Source organism: Carcharhinus amblyrhynchos, chromosome 6 (assembly GCF_965287045.1).
Source record: "Carcharhinus amblyrhynchos chromosome 6, sCarAmb.v2.hapA, whole genome shotgun sequence".
Taxonomy (NCBI): domain Eukaryota; kingdom Metazoa; phylum Chordata; class Chondrichthyes; order Carcharhiniformes; family Carcharhinidae; genus Carcharhinus; species Carcharhinus amblyrhynchos.
This window is the reverse complement of record NC_137329.1, coordinates 124,302,876-124,326,946: the sequence shown is the minus strand read 5'-3', so window position 1 is coordinate 124,326,946 and position 24,071 is coordinate 124,302,876. Positions and strand designations below refer to the sequence as shown.

At 44.8% G+C, this 24,071-nt stretch overlaps 1 protein-coding gene across 1 annotated transcript in view; it reads left to right on the top strand.

Moving 5' to 3' along the window:
* tm7sf3 (transmembrane 7 superfamily member 3) overlaps nucleotides 1-24,071 on the top strand; it is a 43,654-nt gene that overhangs the window by 4,139 nt on the left and 15,444 nt on the right. Inside the window, exons 2-4 of the mRNA XM_080191394.1 lie at nucleotides 8,215-8,369; nucleotides 11,326-11,473; nucleotides 22,398-22,515. Coding sequence (XP_080047520.1) covers nucleotides 8,215-8,369; nucleotides 11,326-11,473; nucleotides 22,398-22,515 — 421 coding nt within the window. The remainder of the gene's footprint in view (nucleotides 1-8,214; nucleotides 8,370-11,325; nucleotides 11,474-22,397; nucleotides 22,516-24,071) is intronic.

Here is a 24,071-nt window from a genome sequence, read left to right as displayed (position 1 = left end):
GGATAGTGTCTGGTTGAGTGGACAGAGAACTGGCAAATGGAATTCAATCCAGAAGGTGAGGGAATACATACAGGGAGGGCAAACAAAGCAAGGGGATAGTCAATAAATGGAAGATAATTGAGATTTACAATATTGCCAGGGCTTAAATTTTGGTTGAGAGGTTGGATAAGGTTGGTTCCCTTAAACAGGAGAGGTTGAGGGACCACCAGAAAAGTTATCGGAGGGGAGCTTAGATTTAAGGTGATTGGCAGAAGGATTAGAGGGGGCATGAGGAAAACCTACCAAAAGGGTGGTAGACATCTGGAATTCAATGTCAGTGTGTTTGTGGTCAAAATGTTCAACTCATTTTTAACAGGTATCTGGATCTGCATCTGATGTGCTGGAACGTCCAAAGGTATGGAGGCAGACATGATGGGCTGAATGGCCTCTTTAGTGACATGCTAACTAGAGAGTTATAGTTGGAATGCACAATGTTGTTACCTGTCAAGTCTTTGGAGGTAATAGTGAGTGTGTGTATCTGAATTCAGGAGGGAAGTTATTCCCCTAATTTTGTTTAAACTTTAGTCAGTTACTGGAATGACATTTGCATGCTGGATTTGAACTATATGGAGATTGTTATAGCTTGGAGAAGAGAGGTTGAGGAGATTTAATGAGCTAACCATTCTCAAATGGTTTTGAGATTATATCAGTGGAAACTGTCCTCCAGCAGCAGAGGAATTGGTGTAACCAGAGAACAACTTTCATCTGATACCAGAGATGAGGGGGTTGGACTATGAAGAGAGACTAAATAGACTGGGTCTGTACTCGTTGGAGTTTAGAAGGATGAGGAGGAATCTTGTAGAGATGTATAAGATAATGAAAGGGATGGATAGGGTAGAAGTAGAGAGATTCTTCCTGCTTAGAAAGGACAGCAGGACTAGAGGGCACAGCCTCAAGATGGTGGGGGGGGGGGGGGGCGCAGCTTAGAACAGAGTTGAGGAGGAACTTCTTCACTCAAAGGGTGGTGAATCTCTGGAATTCTCTGCCTGTTGAAGTGGTGGAGGCTGCCTCGCTAAATATATTTAAGTCACGGGTAAATAGGTTTTTGACAGACAAGGGAATTAAGGGTTATGGGGAGAAGGCGGGAAAGTGGAACTGATCCACTTCAGATCAGCCATGATCTTATTGAATGGCGGGGCAGGCTCAAAGGGCTAGATGGCCTACTCCTATTGCTTGTGTTCTTATGGTGGTTCTTTCACCAACAACTTGTACTTGTGTAGCACTTTGTTTAAAGATCCCAAGTTGCTTCGTTGGCATGTTATCAAACAGTTGGGCATGTGATCAGATTGCTGAGGGATGGGTTTTAAGGTAATCAAGAGGAGTTTAGGGAGGACGTAATGCTCCGTCTTGGGACTGAGCAGCTGAATATGTCTCGAGGGAATGTTATTTTTAATGCAGTGAATTGTGATGATCTAAATAACATGACAAAATTTCACCTTTAAGCTTTTTATTCTTGCAAACTAAAAGTCATTCTTGGGGGGGCAGTGGGAAATCAACACTAACTAGAAATGACTGAGTAAGCAGTTAAGACACTAAACTACAGGAAATATTCCCCATTGACTTTATACAACATGCAATCCTGTGCTGCATTTAGATATAACAGTACACTGCCCATAAATGTGTACTCTTGCTGATCCTGGCTCTAACAATCCGTTCAGTTGCATTGCCAGGGTGAATCTTCCAGAGTCCTTTTTTAAACAAGCTCTCATTCGCTTGGACTTCTGAATTTCTACAGAATCCCTACGGCACAGAAACAGACCATCCAGCCCATTGAGTCTGCACCAGCTTTGCAAAAAAGCATCCCCTCAGTCTGATCCCCATAATCCTGTCCACTTACCATGTCTAATCCACTTAACCTGCACATCTTGGGACACTAAGGGGCAATTTAGTGTGGGCAATCTATCTAACCTGCACATTGTTGGACTGTGGGAGGAAACCCACGCAGACACAGGGAGAATGTCAGTGTGGAGTTTGCACAGTAACCTAACACTGGGAATTGAACCTGGGGCCTTGGTGTTGTGAGGCAGCAATGCTAACCACTGTCTATTTGGATAACAAGTATTGGGAAGATAATTGTTTGAAATGCAGCCTTTGTTTAGGGCTGGCTCTCAAATTTCGTCTTTAAAATGTTATTTGAAGCAAATTTCTGATTTGGGAAGAATAGCAGAAATCAGGCCTCCGACAACAAATCATCTAGACTCGACATTGATCAAACCTGCTGAGATCTTCTAGCATTTTCAGTTTCTGATTACAGCATCTGCAGTATTTTTGCTTATCTTTCTGATTTGGGAAACTTGCGTTGTTCAAAGACTTGATCAAAAGTCTTTGAAGCAACCTCAGTGTGGTCAATGATCATCTCCATGCACATCTAATTGCACGTACGGTGGAGCATGGTTTGTGCCTCACTCAGAAGACACAACCTTAGAATCCCTACAGTGTGAGAGGAGGCCATTTGGCCCATCAAGTCTGCACTGACTCCAATGGAGTATCTTATCCAGCTAGCTCCACCCTCCTGCCCTATCCCTGTAGCACAATGCACTTGGTGTGGATAAACCACACAACTCCTAGATCTTTGGACAGCATCTCTGACAGCGCAGCACTCAATTCTATAATTGGTAATCTGTTAGGATTGTGGGACTGAACCCACAACCTTTTTGAGGCAAGAATGCTACCTCTTGCTGACGGCTAAACTTTAATGCTGCAGTGACCCTATTCTGTGGTTGAATCTGGAAAGGATGTAGCAACTTCTGGAACTAATTACATTGCCAATCTTGAATAAATTCTTTCCGCTAATACTGGCTTACATACACTGCAGTTGATTGTGTAATGTTCGCAAACCACATGACACAGCATGATCTGACTTGTGATATGTTGTCAACAGTTGATGTTCTAGATTTTAAACTTTCCATAATTCTGAGATGAGGGTGTTTGCTTTTCTATAAATCAATTGGATGCAGTACAATTTGATCATGTGTAACTTCGTCATGGGTTGTTTTTCTTAGTTTAGGATGATTTCTCGAGGGCACATTAATTTCTGTTTAACTAGATGACATTTGTTGCTGAACTGGTTTCCTGCTGTCTTTATCCAACAGAATCCTGTGCTTTTTTTTTAGCTCATAAGATTTTGGTTCTTTAACTGGTTCACTCTTGAACCTCCTTCCCTTTCCCAAACCAAAAACCTGACTTGACAATTGGACTAAATATTAAGATGTTTAAGAATTCCATTAAACTTTTTGGAACCTGGAAGTCCACAAATGTCTGCTTGACCTAGATAAATTTTGTTTTCCAATAACTGTTTGAAATCACCCAAGCCTAATGAACCAAGCGCTGAGTCACTCCAACTGGGCAAGCAATGAATGAGCAGGATGAGCCACAGCAAGTTTACTGATGCTCTCTAGGGGTCAGGGAAGGTTTAACAACCTGAAAATCTCTGCAAGTGCTTGTTTTACCTCCCCCTTCTGTCAGGAAAATGGTACATGACGACATCAGACCTTTTGTATCCTTCAACTCAAGAACAGCTTCTTTCCTGCTGCCATCAGACTTTTGAAATGGACTTGCCTTGCATTAAGTTGCTCTTTCTCTACACGCTAGCTATGACTAACACTACATTCTCCACACTCTCTCTCCTTCACCAAAATGTACTTCGAATAGTGCTTTATCTGTATTTGTATAACTATCCCAATACATGTGATAAATCAAATGCCCACGTTGGTGTATTAATTGCAATAAGGGTGGCAGTGGTTAGCATTGCTGCCTCACAGCACCAGGGACCTGGGTTCAATTCCTGGCTTGGGTCACTGTGTGCAGAGTCTGCATGTTCTCCCCATGTCTGCATGGGTTTCCTCCCACAGTTTGAAAGATGTGCTAGTTAGGTGCATTGGCCATACTAAATTCTGTGTATGCAAACCAAGTGTGGTGACTAGAGGAATTTCATTGCAGTGTTAATGTAAGCCTACTTACAACAGATGGTTTTTTTAATAGCTAGTTGCATTTTTGCTGACTTTCACCACCTAGAATATTCAAAGAAGAATAAAAACACAACTCTTCAGCTTTTCTGGTTAATGATCTACTGGTGCCTTTGAAATTTTGGCTTGTGACTTTTATTTGATGTGCAGGTTAATTTGAGAGCTGTGTGGATAACTGTTTCTTGAAGATATGAATGACAAGATTTCTTTGCCATTTCAAACCAACAGTTGGCTAGAGATGCCTGTAAGTTGTAGGGGGAGTTGTCCATGACCTAATGAGCTACTGATCTGCCAATATTGCATTGGCTTCTTTAATACCATTCCCTATTTTTCAGTCCAGGAGGAGGCCATTCGGCCCATTTTTGAGTCTGCACTGATTCTCCACCAGAACAACTTACCCCCCCACCCCCACAATCCCCATGACCTAGTGCAATACCATGGTCAAATCTGCACAGCTTTGGGAGGAAACCCACACAGACACAGGGAGAACTTCTAAACTTCACACATTCACCCACAGCTAGAATTGAACCCAGCTCCCTGGAGCTGTGAGGCAGCAGTGCTAACCACTCTGCCACCCCGTTACAACGTGACTTTTTTAAAACTGGCTTTTTGTTTCTCGTCACTCAGCTTTGCAATGTCTGACTTGAAGGATTTCCTGAAAGAGCGATTCTGGATTTGTTTTCAAAAGAGAACCATTTTGTTTTAAAAAAAAAAATCAAATGTTTGGAGTTTTGAACAAGCCTTTCTTTTATGTTTCCAGCTTGCTATTCATGAGGTGTAGACAGGACAGATGTGCATTTATATAGCACCATAAAGTTTAAACCTTATTTACTAGGTTTACACTAACACTGCAATGAAGTTACTGTGAAAATCCCCTTAGTCGCCACACTCCAGTGCCTGTTCAGGAACACTGAAGGAGAATTTAGCACAGCCAATGCACCCTAACCAGCATGCCTTTATGACTCTGGAAGGAAACCTGTGCAGACAGGAGAATGTCTGAAGAGTCTACATGGACAGTGTGGAAATTGAACCTGGCACTGAAGCAGCAGTGCTAATCACTGTTACACTATTGACTGCTGAATATCCCACTGTAATTTTACAGCCAGTGAAGTTTAGTTGTTTTTATAATGTAGATGGGGATAAAGTTGTTCTCATTTACTTGTATTCAGGACTCAGCTTCACAATGCTGCCATTTTTGCCACCTCTGCGCACCTTTTTTTTCCAGTTGTCCCCATTTTCGCTCACTTGAATTTCCTGATGCATAGCCAATGTCACTTAATCTGTCCTCTCTCCACCCCCTCCTTTCACACATTTTAAAAACAATCTCCCAGTTCTGGCTGAAAAGGCCAGCAACCAGAAGTGTTAACTCCGGTTCACAATAACAGATGCTGTCAGGTTTGCTGCACACTTTCAGAATTCTGGACCCTGCAGTGTAATTTTTGGGTATTGGTAGCAGGATTATTATTGGCCGAGATACTGGGGGAAGATTCCCCACCCGCCCAAGAGTTGGGGACCAAATGTGGATAACGTTTGAGATCCACCCTTTGAAGTGGATCAGCTTTCAACAGAATCTTTACCTTTTGATAGAATTACACGGCTCCTGATCCAATTTAGCAATTTAATTTGTTACATTCTGCATTGCTTATCAAGTTTTGAGTTCAGTTTGTGGATAAATATGGCAGTGCAACCTCAGTTTCCTGTACTTGGGAGATTTTTGAGAGTTTACATTGCACGAGGCAGCTAAAGCTTCTGAGGCAAGTTGCTAAGTGCTCACTTGAGGGCCTGCTTTGTGAACCTGCGCTTTGCTTGTGATTTGTCTCAAGTTGTTCTGTATTACGACTATCAGAATTTGTATTTATAACGCAGCTTTAACAGAACCCAACTTGGTGTTTCACTGGAGAAAGCAAAGTATGGTATAGGAGGACATATTGGATACAATGACCAAAAGCTCAGTCAGAGGCCTATTACTAGTGTCTTAAATGAAAGCAACTGAGGTGCGGAGAGGGAATTCCAGAGCCTTGGCGTGGCCACTTTTATTAGTCACAAGGCTTACATTAACACTGCAATGAAGTTACAGTGAAATTCTCCAAGTAGCCATACTCTGCCTGTTCAGGCCAATCCACCTAACCCACATATCTTTTGGACTGTGGGAGGAATTTGGAGCACCCGGAGGAAACCCACACAGACGTGGAGAAAATGTGCAGACTCCACACCCGGTGACCCAAAGCTGGAATCGAACCTGGGTCCCTGACACTGAGAGGTAGCAGTGTTAACCACTGTGCCACCATGCTGCTCCTGGATTGTGGAGGTGTTCACTTTCTCCTGCCAGCTTGTCAGTTATGGCTGCCTAATATTGTACAGTTAACACACTGGTCTAATCATCTCAATTTCTCACCTTTTTACAGCAAGAGGGAAGTTGGTTTGGGGCCACTTTGAGATGGTTCCACTGTGCAGAGCAATCCATAATCTGATTTGAGATCAGCTGTGCTGAAGGGGAGCTAAGTTGTGCAGTCTTGCTCTGCTTTGCACTCTGGAGGTAATTCATGTGTTTAAAAACACTTCCATCACCAACTTCAAAGAAAACAGTAGTTATACTGTGCATTCTGTAGCAGTAAGGAACATCAGTGGAAAAACCTCTGATCAAGGATCATTTATGTTCCTCTCCCAGTTTAAGATCTAAAATTTGCTAATGCAATTTCTATTTCATTATTCAATTCTGTCCCACTACCAGCCTGTTGAGTCTCTCTTCTCCAGCCCTGGAATTTCCAAGAGTGAGATTAATCTCCTTGTTGCATTTTTATTCTTTAATGCACCTAACTGGCAAGGTCACCACATGTTGCCCATCCCTAATTGCCCCTTAAACTGAGTGGCTTACTGGGTCAGCTCAGAGGACATTAAGAGTCAGCCACTTTATTCTGTGTATGGAGCCAAATGTAGGCCAGGCTGGGTAAAGACAGCTGATATCCTTCCCTAAAAGGATGTTAGTGAACCAGATGGTTTTGCAACAACCATGTAACCATTGGTCAACTAATTCCAAATTTTACCATCTGACATGGTGGGATTTGAACCCAGGTCCCAGGGCATTACTCTGGGTCTCTGGATTACTAGCCCAGTGACAATATCACCAGTGCCTTCTCTTTTAAAAAAAAAATAGAAATATTGAAACTACAGGAAAAAAGAATGTTTGTCCTGTCTCAAATCATCCACTTTGTAAAAGTTTCCGATTGGCTGAGGGAAGGTAGGACAGTACAGATTAGAAGGTAGGGGGCAGGAGATCATGTGATGAAACCTCCAACATTGGAGCAGAGTTGGCTCAATAATGACTTTGGCTTTCCTTTTGCCTTCAAGTAGTTAGTTGGGATCATTCGATGAACGATATGTTAAGACGTCATTCAAAAATCTCTAGCAGAGGATAATCACCATGCAGAACACACCCACTCCCCCTTGTAATGTGGGAGCCAATTAATGAACCACAAGCTCCCAAGTGCAATATTCTGACCAGACTCTTTAAGGAACAAATGTTGACCAGATCATAACTTATGGCATCATGGATGGCACAGTGGTCAGTACTGCTGCCTCTCAGCACCAAGGAGCCGTGTTCGATTCCCAGCTTGGGTCATTATCTGTGTGGCATTTGCATGTTCTCCCTGTGTCTGCATGGGTTTCCTCCACAGTCCAGATGTGCAAGCTAGATTGACCATGCTAAGCTCACCCTTAGTACAAGGCAAATTAACAGGTAAATACATGGGGTTACGGGAATGGGGACTAGATGGGATTGTGGTCAGTACAGACTTGATGGGCCAAATGGCCACCTCCTACAGTGTAGGGATTCTATGAATTGTAATGTTCAGATCACAACTAAGACCCCGCACCAACAGTATTCTCCTGAATGCCATTTCAAACATAGAAATCTCTGCCCTCTTCAAATCGAGTTCAAAAAAATCCCATGATACTTTTACAGGAATGTTTCCCAGCTGATATCCCTCAAATAACATCAATTTAAAAGCAGATTATCTGGTTTAATGTTAGTTGGAGTTTGGTATACTTATTAAATTACTGTGACTCCAATTGCAAAGGATGTCATTGTCTATTAAGCAGTGACATGTCATGAGGTGGTCTAAGATGTGATGTGGACAATGCTCTAGTGTATGTTTCTGTCAATGGTCCAAGTGTTGTAGTTACATGTAATTCTTCCCCCTGCTCTGTACAGACCGAATTGAATTTAAACTTGGAAGATTTCAAGAAGTAACCTTATTTGAGAACAAGACATTTGATGCCTTTTTGCGGAACATTCCGGAAGAGGTGGTGTTCATCATTATTCAAGTGCACACTAAATATATTCGCACACTTCTGTCCTTTTATAAGGTATGTGCTTGGTTTTAAACGTGCTGGAAATTCAACTTTGCTTTTGATCTTGTTTAGTCTGACGTTGATACTTTAATCACCACTCTTGCTTTTCAATAACCAGCTCCCCCCATAGTAGGAATTTTCTCTCATACATTACGCTGTTGTCTGCCTGCTATGATTGACGGTATGGAGGCATGGACTGAACAGTGCTTATGGATATGTACAAGTAGGTGACTTCAGCCCAAGACACAAGCTCCAGGGACCTGGGTTCGATTCCCAGCTTGGGTCACTGTCTGTTTGGAGTCTGCATGTTCTCCCCATGTCTGCATGGGTTTCCTCCCACAGTTCAAAGATATGTGGGTTAGGTGGACTCGGCTCTGCTAAGTTGCCCCTGACCAGCTAGGGTAAATGCATGGGGATAGGGCCCAAGTGGATTGTGGTCAGTGCAGGCTCGATGGGCTGAATGGCCTCCTTTTGCATTGTATAATTGGTCCCAAGAACTAGTCATGTGACTTGTTTTTATACATGTGGCAGTACTGACTCTCCAGCCCCATATTCAGTCTTGAACATTTCTGATATTGCTCCCCTTCTCCCCACCCAGACTTTACTCAAATATATTTACACTAACACTTTCTGCCCTTGATTTCACAAGTTTACATGACGTGGAGATGCCAGCATTGGACTAGGGTGGGCACAGTAAGCAGTCTCAACACCTTGGTTAATGTCTATCAGACTCACCTGATGGACCAAACAAACCTGCTGGACTTTAACCTGGTGTTGAGACTTCTTGCTGTTCACAGATTTAAACAGTCTCTGCTGCTCTCACTGTTCTCCAGGACTCTTCTCTTGCAAGTTGGGAGGGTGAATAACCTCAGTTGTGACTTGTTTTGATTTGATGCAGCTTCTACTCAACTGGATCTAGACTGATCCTCCTGAGGAAGAGGGTTTCAGAGCCTCTGAATCCTCTGTGGGTTGTAGTGCTTCTCCAGTCCCACATTAACCCTTACAGCCCTGAATACCCCCTAATACTACACACAGTCCTGAATCCCAACTCCAAGTCCCATTCATTTAATTATCCCCTGTGCTTGGTAACTCTCCTGCCTTCTGAGCCAGCAAGACCTGTCTTGAAAATAAGAGGAAACTTTAAATTCTCATCCACTCCAGGGAAGGAATGGTCTGTTGGAACATGTTTCGGAACAGTCACCAGCTGAAACCTGTGACTGTCAGTTGGGGTTTCTGCCTCCTTGCCTGTCTATCTAACACTATAGGTGTTGAGCTGCCTATTCTGCTGGGTCAGCTTTGTGGTCATTTCTACAAAACCAGACTCCCCGTGAGTAAGAGTGAAACCACAAGGATTTGCAGTTTACAACCACTGACATCTTTTTTACCCCCCACCACCCCCCCAGTGCTCTACAGCTAATCAGTACTCGTCACTGGTAACCTGATTAATCACTTGTGCATTAAATTCTTAACTAAACAGTAAATGCAAAATGCTTCATAATACTGGTCAAGGAAGACAGCTTCCTGACCAGTGGTGGCTGATACTAATTTCATTCTATCAGTACACCTACTATTTTGAGACATCTGAAGCTTCTAACACAGTTTGGTCCACGGCTGTTCCTGTGTTCAGGTCACATTTGTTTGACAGCTTCATTTTTAAGGCAGAACAACTGCAAATGAAGCAGAACTTTTTTTCTTGACTCTCTCACTTTGTTTTTAAGCTTTAGGTATTGTTTTAAGGAAATAAATCATTGATTTTTCACTGGCTGAAGTGTGTATTTGTGCTGGAAGCGGTCTGGGACTTTAACCCTGCCAACGTGCATCGGGCAAAGTTGGTGACTTTTTTAGCCTTTTGAGATTGTTACCTATTGGTTAACCAGCCATGTTTTCTGACTGCTGCTTGCCTTCAAATCAAAATTGAAGAATATTTATCATATTTAATGGCCTTTTTTTAAGGTTAAAAGAACAAAATGGTGGAAATACACAGGTGTGGCAGCATCTGATGTCCTGGTTAGGTCCATTGGCTGTGCTAAATTCTCCCTCTGTGTAACCGAACAAGTCTGCTTTCTTGCATCTCTGTAAAAACCTTGATGTATAAGCATTCTCCAAGGCGGCCTTCACGACACACGACAGTGCAGAGTTGCTGAACAGAGACTGATAGCCAAGTTCCGCACACGAGGACGGTCTCGACAGGGATCTTGGGTTCATGTCGCACTATCTGTAACCCCCGTGACTTGCCTGGGTTTGCAAAACCTCACTTACTGTACTGTCTGGAGACAATACACATCTCTTTAAACTGTGATCAGTGCTCCTTCCACTCACATTATCAGCCACTTCAGGTCTTGAACAGCAGGTTAGGTGTAAGGATTCGCATTCTAATCAGTAATCTCTAAACTGTCTGTGCTTTATATGCTCTGTCTGAGGCCAGAACTCTCCATTCACCTGACGAAGGGGCTAACCCCGAAAGCTTGTGAGTATATTATCAAATAAATAGGTTGGACTAAAACCTGGTGTTGTCAGACTTTTTTACTGTGTTTAAACCGAACAAGTACCAGAGTGTGGCAACTAGGGGATTTTCACAGTAACTGCAGTGTTAATGTAAGCCTACATGTGACACCCAATAAATATAGCTGTTTCCCACCAAGCTTATTCTAGGTAACCTTTCCTAATTTCTGATGAGGACATTGATCCGAAACGTTAACTGTTTCTCCCTCCCAGATGCTGTCAAACCTTCTAGTATTTCCAGAATTTTCTGCTTATTTTCCACTGCCTGTAGTATTGTTTTACATTAAACTGTTGGAAAGTTGCTTCCTAACAATTTGGAGGAAACCTTCAAAGGCTAAAAAGATATGAATGTTGCTGCTTTTGTAACATTAGTAACTGGGATTGGTCCCTAACTTGTTAACACAGGCTCTTTTTAAAATTGTTTCCACCCCCAGTTTTTTTTTGAAACTTTGATTTTCCATCTTCTCAGGTTCCTACAGGAAGAATATCAATGAGTGGTCAAGATCCTGGCTTGTTGAGAAGTCTAAAACCAGAGGAAAATGCATCAATGTGGCATCTACGCTCACTGACTGGAAACACCTCTGCAACATCTGTCATTCTCCCATATTATGCGAGAGGTTAGACTGCCCCATTCTTCTGTAAAGCAACAGTTCTGAGAATTGGTACTATTCTTGTACATAGCAGTTGATGCACATACTTTTAGCTTGAAAGCTAGCTGTAAAATTCTAACTTGTGCTAATTTTAGTGACCATGCAATGCATCTCTGAAACAACACCTTTCAGCATAAGTATTCGATAAAGAATTTGTACAATTGCTGTACATAGCAATTGATGCAAATACTTCGCTTGAAATCTAGAACTTGTGCCAATTTCTTAGTTCCAGAAACACATTATATAGTAGCTCATCAGTAGTAGACTCAGATACTGAAGCAGTCCATGTTCAAATGCAGCAAGATCTGGACAATATCCAGGCTTGGGCTGACAAGTGGCAGGTTACATTCATGCCCCACAAATACCAGGCAATGGTTAGAATTATTGGTAATGGTCACTGAATGTTACAGGACAATGTTACCACCACTGAATTTCACTCCCCCCTCCCCAAGTCAACATCCTTGGTAGGGTAAGAAGTTTCAACACCAGGTTAAAGTCCAACCAGTTTATTTGATAGTAAACCTATAAGCTTTCAGGGTTTGCCCCTTTGTCAGGTGAGTGGAGAGTTCTCGTCTCAAACAGAGCATATAAAAAGGTGCACACAGTTTACAGAATACTGATTGGAATGTGAATCTTTACAGCTAACCTGCTATTCAAGTCTTGAAAATATCACTTGCTGTCCTGTCTGGAGACAATACACATCTCTAGCCTGTGCCTGATGCTATCTCCACTCACATAGCATCAGGCACAGGCTAAAGAGATGTGTATTGTCTCAAGACAGGACAGTAAATGAGATTGTAAAGACTTGCATTCTAATCAGTATTCTGTAAGCTGTGTGCCTTTTTTACATGCCCTGTTTGAGACCAGAACACTCCTCTTGCCTGACAAGGGGCAAACCCTGAAAAGCTTGAGTTGTCATCAAATAAATTAGTTGGACTTTACCTGGTGTTTGAGAGACTTCTTACTGTGGTGACACCAGCATCTAGTGGAGGACCACCACCAGTAGGAGGAGAGGTGATAAGCCGTGGATAACGAAGGAGGTGAAGGAAAGTGTCAAATTAAAAGTGGAGGCGTTTAGAGTAGCTAAGAGTAGTGGGCAAGAAGAGGACTGGGAGAGGTTTAAATGTCAACAAAGATTGATGAAGTTGATAAAGAAGGGTAGGAGAAACTATGAAGCTGGGCTAGCGCTTAATATAAAAAAGATAGCAAGAGTTTTTATAAATATATAAAAAGGAAGAGGCTGGCTAGGGTGAAAGTTGGTCCCTTAGAGGATGAGAAGGGGGACTTAGTGGTAGGGGATGGGGATGTGGCTAAGGTATTGAATAACTTTTTTGTTTGTCTTCACGGAGGAGGATGTGAATAATTTGCTGGGTGTTAGAGATGGAAAGGTGGTAGGACTGGAGGGTCTTAATGACATTACTGTTACTAGAAAGGTGGTGCTTGGCAGACTGGAGGGGCTGATTGTGGACAAGTCCCCAGGACTGGATGGAATGCATCCGAGGGTTCTGAAAGAAATGGCGGAGGTGATAGTGGATGCCTTGGTGGTTATTTTTCAGACGTCGCTGGATTCCGGGGAAGTGCCGGAAGATTGGAAAACGGCTAATGTTACACCGTTGTTTAAGAAGGGTGCCAGGCAAAAGGCAGGGAATTATAGGCTGGTTGGTTTAACGTCTGTTGTAGGTAAAATGTTAGAATCCATCATTAAGGAGGAAATAGCGAGGCATCTTGAGAGGAATTGCTTGATAGAGCAGACGCAGCATGGTTTCGTTAAAGGGAAGTCATGTCTGACAAATTTACTGGAGTTCTATGAGGATGTGTCTAGGGTGGTGGATAGAGGAGAGCCAGTGGATGTGGTCTGTCTTGATTTTCAGAAGGCGTTTGACGAGGTACCTCGGTTATTGCAGAAGGTCAGGGGACATGGAGTTGGGGGTAGGGTGTTAGCGTGGTTAGAGGATTGGTTGTCAAATAGGAGGCAGAGAGTGGGGGTTAATGGGTGCTATTCGGATTGGCAGATGGTGACTAGTGGAGTGCCCCAGGGGTCGGTGCTGGGGCCTCAGCTATTTACCTTTTTATATAGATGATCTGGAGGAGGGAACCGAGTGCAGGGTGTCGAAATTTGCGGATGACACCAAGATTGGTGGAACGGCAAATTGCGCGGAGGGTGTGGAGAGTCTACAGAAGGATCTAGATAGGCTGGGCGAATGGGCCAGGAAATGGCAAATGGAATTTAATGTTGGCAAGTGTGAGGTGGTCCACTTTGGTAGGAAGGACTATTACTTACATGGCAAAAAACTGCAGCAGGCGACGGTGTAGAGGGACCTCAGGGTCCTTGTGCATGAGTCGCAAAAACCCAGCTTGCAGGTGCAGCAGGTGGTCAGGAAGGCGAATGGGATGCTGGCCTTCATAGCGAGGGGGATTGAATATAAAAGTAGGGAGGTCTTGCTGCAGCTGTATAGGGCATTGGTGAGGCCGCAGCTGGAGTACTGTGTGCAGTTTTGGGCGCTGTACTTACGCAAGGATATTTTGGCCTTGGAGGGAGTGCAGAGGAGGTTTACTAGGCTGATGCTGGAGTTGAGGGGGTTGAGCTATGAGGAGAGGCTGAATATTGCTATCCTTTTTTATATTAAGCGCTAGCCCAGCTTCATAGCTTCTCCTACCCTCCTTTATTAACTTCTTTGTCAATCTTTGTTGACATTTAAACCTTTCCCAATCCTCTTCTCGCCCACTGCTCTTAGCTACTCTAAATTCCTCCGCTTTTAATTTAACACTTTCCTTCACCTCCTTCGTTATCCACGGCTTATTACCTCTCCTCCTACTGTCCTTTTTGACCATCGGAATAAATTTCTGCTGAGCACCAAGAAAGATCTCCTTAAAGATCCTCCACTGCTCCTCAGCAGACCTACCTTCCAACGCGCTCCCCCAGTCCACATTCGCCAATTCTTCTCTCATCCTACCATACTCCCCTCTATTCAAACAAAGGACGCGTGTCCGGGAACCCACTTTCTCCTCCTCCATCTGCAACAGAAACTCCACCATGCAATGATCACTCTCTCCAAGAGGATCCTTCACCGCAAGGTCCCTAATTCTACCCGCCTCATTACATAGCACCAGATCCAAGATAGCTCGCTCCCTCGTCGGCTCCAACACACACTGTTCAAGGAAATTATCCCGGCAGCATTCCAAGAACTCCTCCTCGAGCCCACCTCGTCCAACATGGGTCGACCAATCAATATGCAGATTGAAATCTCCCATAACTACTGCCGTCCCATTCCTGCACGCCGCACTTATTTGCGCGTTAACAGCCCGCCCCACCTCCAGATCATTATTCGGGGGCCTATAGACGACACCCACCAGCGTCTTCCTCCCTTTGCTGTTCCTAATCTCCACCCACAACGATTCCACTTTCTGCTCTTTGGCTCCGATATCATCCCTTGCTACCACCTTGATACTATCCTTAATCAGCAGAGCTACGCCACCCCCTCTTTCCTCCTGCCTATCCTTCCTAAACACTTGATAGCCCCGTACATTCATCTCCCAGTCCCTGTCACCTTGCAGCCACGTCTCTGTAATGGCCACCAGATCGTATCCATTTGTGTCGATCTGCGCCACCAGCTCATCCACTTTATTCCGAATGCTTCGTGCATTCAGATAAAGCGCTTTCATCCCAGCCTTCACCTGGACCCTATTTGCCGTAACGCCACCAATTGGGACATCCTCGGCCTCTTCCCTTACCTGTACCCTATCCTTAACTTTAGACCTCGTAGCGTCACCTACCCTCGCACCCTCCCCCCCCCTAATTAGTTTAGTTTAAAGCCCTGTCTACAGTCCTCTTTACTCGATTCGCCAACACTCTGGTCCCAGCACGGTTCAGACCCACCCCATCCCGCCCGAACAAGTCCCACCTACCCCAATACTGGTGCCAATGCCCCATAAATTCGAACCCATTCCTCCCACACCAATCCCTGAGCCACCCATTCAGTTCCTTTATCCTGTCAACCCTACGCCCGTCTGCACTCAGTTCAGGCAGTAGCCCAGAGACGACCACCTTGTCGGTTCTACTTTTTAATTCCATTCCCAGCTTTTCATACTCCCTCCCCAGATCCTCAGTCCGCACTTTGCCTATGTCGCCGGCACCCACATGTACTACAACGACCGGGTTCTCACCCTCCCACTCCAGATTCCTCTGCAGCCCAGCTGCGACATCCTGTACCCGAGCACCAGGCAGACACACACCCTTCTGTGCACTTTGTCATTGTGACAAAGGACAGTGTCAATACCCTTCACCCCACTATCCCCAATCACTACTACGTTCCTTTTCCCCTTCTCTTTGCCTATGTCCTGCTGCATCACTGTACCGTGTGCAGTTTGCTCACCAACCTCACCTGCCTCGTCCTCTTCCAGACTGGAAGCAAGAACCTCAAACCTGTTATGCAGATTAAGAGGCTGAGGCCTCTGCTCCTCACCCCCCTTCCTCCTCCCAGCAGCCCCCTTTTGTCCCTGACCCTTAGATTTAGCCAGTCTAGCAGGGGTGGATGTCACTTGCACCCCATTGACAATGGCACCCTCTCTCCCCCTGATGAGCCTCAGTGTCTGTAGCTCAGAGGCCAGCTAGGCTGGCTAGGGTGAACGTTGGTCCTTTAGAGGATGAGAAAGGGGAGCTAGTGGTAGGGGATGGGGATATGGCTAAGGTATTGAATAACTTTTTTGTTTCTGTCTTCACGGAGGAGGACGTGAATAATTTGCCGGGTGTTAGCGATGGAAAGGTGGTAGGACTGGAGGGTCTTAATGACATTACTGTTACTAGAGAGGTGGTGCTCGACAGACTGGAGGGGCTGATTGTGGACAAGTCCCCAGGACCGGATGGAATGCATCCGAGGGTTCTGAAAGAAATGGCGGAGGTTATAGTGGATGCCTTGGTGGTTATTTTCCAGACGTCGCTGGATTCCGGGGAAGTGCCGCAAGATTGGAAAACGGCTAATGTTACGCCGTTGTTTAAGAAGGGTGCCAGGCAAAAGGCGGGGAATTATAGGCCGGTTAGTTTAACGTCTGTGGTAGGTAAAATGTTGGAATCCGTCATTAAGGAGGAAATTGCGAGGCATCTTGAAGGGAATTGCTTGATAGGGCAGACGCAACACGGTTTCATTAAAGGGAAGTCGTGTCTGACAAATTTACTGGAGTTCTATGAGGATGTGTCTAGGGCAGTGGATAGAGGAGAGCCGGTGGATGTGGTCTTTCTGGATTTTCAGAAGGCGTTTGACAAGGTACCTCACAAGAGGTTATTGCAGAAGGTCAGGGGACATGGAGTTGGGGGTAGGGTGTTAGCGTGGATAGAGGATTGGTTGTCAAATAGGAGGCAGAGAGTGGGGGTCAATGGGTGCTATTCGGATTGGCGGTTGGTGACTAGTGGGGTGCCCCAGGGGTCGGTGCTGGGGCCTCAGCTATTTACCATTTATATAGATGATCTGGAGGAGGGAACCGAGTGCAGGGTGTCGAAATTTGCTGATGACACCAAGATTGGGGGAAAGGCAAATTGTGCGGAGGGTGTGGAGAGTCTGCAGAAGGATCTAGATAGGCTGGGCGAATGGGCCAGGAAATGGCAAATGGAATTTAATGTTGGCAAGTGTGAGGTGGTCCACTTTGGTAGGAAGAATGGTAGGAAGGACTATTACTTACGTGGCGAAAAACTGCAGCAGGCGACGGTGCAGAGGGACCTCGGGGTCCTTGTGCATGAGTCGCAAAAACCCAGCTTGCAGGTGCAGCAGGTGGTCAGGAAGGCGAATGGCATGCTGGCCTTCATAGCGAGGGGGATTGAATATAAAAGTAGGGAGGTCTTGCTGCAGCTGTATAGGGCATTGGTGAGGCCGCAGCTGGAGTACTGTGTGCAGTTTTGGGCGCCGCACCTGCGCAAGGATATTTTGGCCCTGGAGGGAGTGCAGAGGAGGTTTACTAGGCTGATACCGGAGTTGAGGGGGTTGAGCTATGAGGAGAGGCTGAATAAACTAGGCTTGTACTCGTTAGAGTTTAGAAGAATGAGGGGAGATCTCATTGAGATGTATAAGATGATGAATGGGATGGATAGGATAGAGGTGGAGAGACTCTTCCCGCTCAAAAAAAGACAGTAGGACTAGGGGGCACAGCCTCAAGATAAAGGGGAGGCGGTTTAGAACGGAGTTGAGGAGGAACTTCTTCACTCAAAGGGTGGTGAATCTCTGGAATTCTCTGCCCGTTGAAGTGGTGGAGGCTGCCTCGCTAAATATTTTTAAGAAGCGGGTTGATGGGTTCTTGATAAAAGAAGGGATTAAGGGTTATGGGGAGAGGGCGGGAAAGTGGAACTGAGCCACGACAGATCAGCCATGATCTTATTGAATGGCGGGGCAGGCTCGAAGGGCTAGATGGCCTACTCCTGCTCCTATTTCTTATGTTCTTATGTTCTTAAATTAGGCTTGTATTTGTTAGAGTTTAGAATGAGGGGAGATCTCATTGAGACGTATAAGATGATGAATGGGATGGATAGGATAGAGGTGGAGAGACTCTTCCCGCTCAAAGGATAATAGGACTAGGGGGCACAGCCTCAAGATAAAGGGGGGACAGTTTAGAACGGAGTTGAGGAGGAACTTCTTCACTCAAAGGGTGGTGAATCTCTGGAATTCTCTGCCTGTTGAAGTGGTGGAGGCTACCTCACTAAATATTTTTAAGACGTGGGTTGATGGGTTTTTGATGAGAGGGGATTAAGGGTTATGGGGAGAGGGTGGGAATGTGGAACTGAGCCACAACAGATCAGCCATGATCTTATTGAATGGCGGGGCAGGCTCGAAGGGCTAGATGGTCTACTCCTGCTCCTATTTCTTATGTTCTTATATATCTGCACATCATAACTTTCTGGTCAATGGTGACCAAGGATCTCAACTGGACTCATCACATCACATACTCAGTGGCTATGAGAGCAGGTCAGTGTTGAGAATACTGTGGTGAGTAACTTGCTTCCTGACAGCCCAGAGCCTGTCCACCATCTACAAGGTACAAGTGGAGAGGATTCTCCTGACTTGTCTGGATGGGTGCAGCTCCAACAAAACCTGAAGCCTCACCATCCAGGACAAACTAGATCACTTGGTGTCACTCCCACCAGCAATATGTATCATTTACAAGATGCACTGCAGAACTTGTCAGGGCTCCTTCAACAACAGCACCTTCCAGACCTGTGACCACTACCTACTAGAAAGACAAGGACAGCAATGCATAGGAATACCACACCCTCCAAGTACCTAGGGGCTAGATAGGGTAGAAGTAGAGGGATCCTTTCTGATTAGAAAGAATAGCAGAACTAGAGCCCACAGCCTCAAGGGGTGGGCAGTTTAGAACAGAGTTGAGGAGGAACTTCTTCACTCAAAGGGTGATGAATCTCTGGAATTCTCTGCTTGTTGAAGTGGTGGAGGCTACCTCATTGAATATATTCAAAGTCACAGGTAGATTTCTGATAGACAAGGGAATTAAGGGTTATGGGGAGAAAGTGGAACTGATCCACTTCAGATCAGGCCAGACCAGGTAAAGATGGCAGTTCCCTTCCCTAAAGGACACTAGTGAAGCAAACAGGGTTTTTCTGACAATGGTTTTGAGGGCATCACCAGATTTTATAATTCAGGAATTTGAATTCAAATTTCACCATCTGCTGTGGTGGGATTTGAACCTGGGTGCCCCAGAACATCAATCTGGGTGTCTGGATTACTAGTCCAGTGACAATGTCACTGTCTCCCCTTGGAAATCTATTGCTGTTCCTTCACTGTCACGGGGTCAAAATCCTGAAACTGCCTCCCTAACAGCACAATGGGTGTACCTACACCACAAGACTGCAGCAATTCAAGAAGGCTGCTTATCACCAATGAGGGCTATTGGGGATGGACAATAGACACTTGCCCAGCTAGTAATGGCCCAATTGCATGAAAACAAGATGAGTTGGTGAAAAATAAGAGGCTCACCAATAGAAATCAGGAAGTGACCAGAAGTACAGTATGAGATGACTTGAGGTGGATTGGAGATGAATCGTGAGTGGCAGTAGATGTGCCATCCATTTTCTTCACAGGGTTGGATAAGACTGTAAAGTTACAAGCAGACTGGCCCCATCTGAGTTTGGGATATGGAGTCAGTGGTGGGGTCTTTAATTTTTTAGTGCAAAGAAAAACTGGTGGTCAGGTTGGATCACTGGTTTGCCAAAGTGACGAATCAGAGATAAAACTGGCTGTTAGCATCCCTGTGGGGGCACAGTCCCAGATCAAGCACCAATGGAAGTGGGAGGGAATGAACAATAGGTTCTAGGAGTGGAAAATACTGCTGTAACTATTCCTGCATCATTAGATGATGCAGTCTTAAAGTTACAATCTTATCAGGAACTCTACATGATGATTTTGGTTGTCAAAACCAGTCTTGAATGTGGATGCTGGAAATCTGAGGCCAGAGGAGTTAGTCCAGGGATTATACCTTTGCTTAATATTAAAAGCCTTGGGGGTTGATAGCTCCCTCTTGAGGTAACTCCTTGCCCAATCAGCACCGTCTTCCTAGAACAGTACCAGCCCTTCAGCCCTCGATGTTGTGCCAAGCTATGTCTGAATCCAAGATCAAGCTATCCCATTCCCTATCATTCTCTCAATCATTCTCATGCAATACAAAGTGTTGTTCCCTTTCCAAGTTTGGTATTTTTGCATCCAGACTCTGTGTCCTGATGAGTACACGAGAGACAGCTTCAACAATGTGTTCCTTTCAGCAATACTGGAATCCTATAACTGTTCTTTTCCCAGTACTCTGGCTGCTGTTATGATTGTGCCTAGTATCAAGCAATACCAGGAATGTAACAAAACGAACTACTGGAAGCCATTAGCATTTCACAGGATGCGAGTCTCCCAGTGATTAGCAGACTGCAGGCAGACCAGAAAAATATCATCTCCATAACAGGAAATGCCTTTATCAGGAGGATTGAACCATCAGGGAGACACATCTATGTTAATTTTTTTTGAGCCACAGAATCTGAGGGGACAGGCAGCAAATACACATAAGTCAAAGGGAAAATAGTATAACTGCCAACACTCAGAAGCAGCCCTGAATCCAGTCTTTGCTAGGAGATACGAAGCAAGAGTGCAGAAACATTTGAGGGCAGTAAAAAACGTATCTTCACTGAACCGAGACATTTCCCAGAATAACTCCTCAATTGTGTAGTGTTGTAGCAATAAGCTGACCTTTTATAGATCTATTGAAATGGGTGTTTAGGAAAAAGCAAATCCTGCAAAGATCAGGTCTCAAATATACTTTGAATCAAAAAGGGAAATTTCTATATAAACTGTGTTCAGTAATTCCTACATATAATTGTCTTTATAGTCCCATTTGTGTAGATGTCTTTTCTTTGTGATACATAGTCTGTTATATTGGGCTGGTTAATGTTCTCCCCTGCCTGGGTCTTCTACATGACTTCTCACACCATTCCCATAACCACTGAATCAGTGTCCCAAGCTGGATACCATCACAGATAACAACAGCCGAGTTTGTGACACTCCTGAGTCAATTCAAGTCTCTCGCTGCAAGCTTCATGTGGAGATGCTGGCATTGGACTGGGGTGGGCACAGTAGGAAGCCTCAACACCAGGTTAAAGTCAAGCAGGATTATTTGCTAGCATGAGCTTTTGAGTGCTGCTCCCTCATCAGGTGAGAGCACTTGCCTGAGGAAGGTGCAGTGCTCCAAAAGCTCGTGCTACCAAATGTTGGACTTTTAACTGGGTGTGAAACTACCTACTGCAGGTTTGAGCCCATGTTCCAGTCTCCTTGAGAACATAAGAAATAGGAGCAGGAGTAGGCCTTCGAGCCTGCCCCACTATTCAATAAGATCATGGCTGATCTGAAGTGGATCAGTTCCACTTTCCTGCCTTCTCCCCAAATCCTTAATTCCCTTCTCTGTCAAAAACCTATCTACCGTGACTTAAATATAGTTAGCGAGGCAGCCTCCACCACTTCAACAGGCAGAGAATTCCAGAGATCCACCACCCTTTGAGTGAAGAAGTTCTTCCTCAACTCCGTTCTAAACTGCCTCCACCCCCCCCCCCCCCCCCCCCCCCCACCTTATTTTGAGGCTGTGCCCTCCAGTTCTGGTAAAGCCTGGAGACAGGCCATGTAATGGGCTTCTCACTGAGCATCAGGCCTTCACAACTCCAGCTGCCAGATTCTCCCAGCGTCAGCTTTCAGGCATGGAGCTGAATAATGCTCATTTAAACCTGATTTAGTGGACCTGGGACTGAGTTTCACTGCACTAATGGGGAACTGTCCCACTGAAGTGAGCAGGAGCCGTAGAGATGCTGCAGGAAGTGGGGAGGGGAATGCCCCCTAGGCATTGTCAGCCTGGCCTCCTGGTACTGCCCAAGGGACAAGGTGGCACTGCCCAGCAGTCATCAGGCAGCACTGGGGAAGATCAATGGGGTTTGGAGGAGAGGAGGTCCTTCATCCACTCTGCATTTGGGATGGTGAGCAGAGATAGGGAAGGGCTGATCAGGGATCACTATTGCGGGATGTGTTGGGAATGCAGTGGGGGGGGTGCACCCTAGCCTTCTCAGTGTTATGCTGCTGGCCTCTTCAGTGGGAATAGGCCCCATATCCAGCTTTTCAGTATGATTTCATGCTAGGGCTCTAATGCAGAGATTTGTTCTGAAAGTCCTGCTTCAATAAAAGCAGTGGAATTTACTCCTGGTTTTTACACAAATTCAGCACTTAGAATTTTTTTGGGGGGGAGGGGTGAATCCCAGCCATGATTTTTCCCAACTCTTTTGGGGCTATTCATTCTGACCCATCCAGAGTTGTCTCAGTTGTATTTGGTACACTCAGAATTCCTACGCTAACTTTCCTATCCATCACTTCGGCAGATCCTGTACCAGGTGGATGCAGTCTGGACTCTAACCTGACTGATACAAGTGTACACTTGCAGTACAACCTCTATGAAGCCACAATAAGTTTTGCACCAGCCAGTGTTGGATATGCAAGGTACAGAGTTCCCCATTCTGTTTTTGTTTGTCTTTTTGATCTGATGTAGTCGCAAGTCTCTTTTTGCAAAAGTATAACACAATGCCTTTCATAAATTTGTGCTTCAAGCAATCATAAACTGTAGCAAATTGTACACAGCAAGATCTCAGATGTGAAAATGACTATTTAGTTTGAGGGATCAGCATCGGAAAGTACAGTAGCTGTAACTCCTCCAATTATATTTTTTTTTACATCCACCTTGGAGCCTTTGCTTAACATCTCATTTGAAAGGTACTACCTTTTGACAGCATGGTACTTCCTCAGTACAGCACTGGGAAAGTCAACCTAGCTTTTTATTTAGTGGTCTAATACACTCCCATAACTGCAAACACTGGTGTTTTGGGTTCAAATGTATCTTTCCATTGTCTTCAAGTTCAGCACCCCTGGGAGCCTGTTAATGAATGCACCTCAATCATGAATTTTCCTAAGAGAGACTTTGTCTTGATGAGCACAAGATGAAAAGTATCGACAATGTCAAATTTCAAACAAATTACAGATCATTTGTGCTACAGGAGAAAAGGGGTGCTCACTCTAGCTGAGGCCATGAAGAATGCAGTAGAGAACTGTAGGTGCCTGGCACTCCTGGGTAATTATAAAATGAAGCTTGAACATATTCCTTTTTGTTTGCAGAGAATGGGTCCCTCTGTCACTTTAAAAGCTTGACTGGTGGCCTTTAAATTGGTTGTTACTTTAGGGATGGTTCAGGATGTGCTGGCCCATGGCAAAATTACATTTTACAGCCATTTGGTTTTGGATTTTGCACACACAGGCTGTTTAACTCCTTCTGAACAACTGAAGGAATACACTTCCCTTTGGCTGATTTGCTGTACAGGTTTGTACCTGACATCTTGGTGCTGAAATTCACATGTTGCTTAACTGTTTGGTAGACTGTCTGTTTGAACTAATGGCAGCATCCTGTAGCTATTGTGTGATTGGCTTGTTTAACCTGTTGCAAATTTTGAGATATTTCCAGGGACATTTGGTATAGACTGGGCATTTTCCAAGTGTCAACCTTTGGCCTATTTGTGTGTGCGCAAAACAGTGAACAATGGTCAGGATATCGCAAATCGAACAATGAGCTACGCGTTGTGCTGGGGGGTAGATGATGTCATTCTTTCGGCAATATTCAAGCTCCTTACTGTCAAGAGTTCTGTCTCTAACATCCACAGGACAGCAAGTGGAAATAAATGCTGTGATTTGATAGGTTTTTCTCTCCAAGGGCTACAAGTGATCCAGCTTGATCTATAAGCCAGGGGCTTACGATTGATGTGAATTGATTGGAATACCAGGAAATGACTAGATATTCCCAAAAATATCCAGCTTACTTTCAGATAATTAAAGTCTGAGTTGTTTGTCTTTGGAAATTTGGGTGACGGTAAGATTGGATCTGGAATGATTCATCTCAGGACTGGAGGGTCTTAATGACATTACTGTTACTAGAGAGGCAGTGCTTGACAGACTGGAGGGGGCTGATTGTGGACAAGTCCCCAGGACCGGATGGAATGCATCCGAGGGTT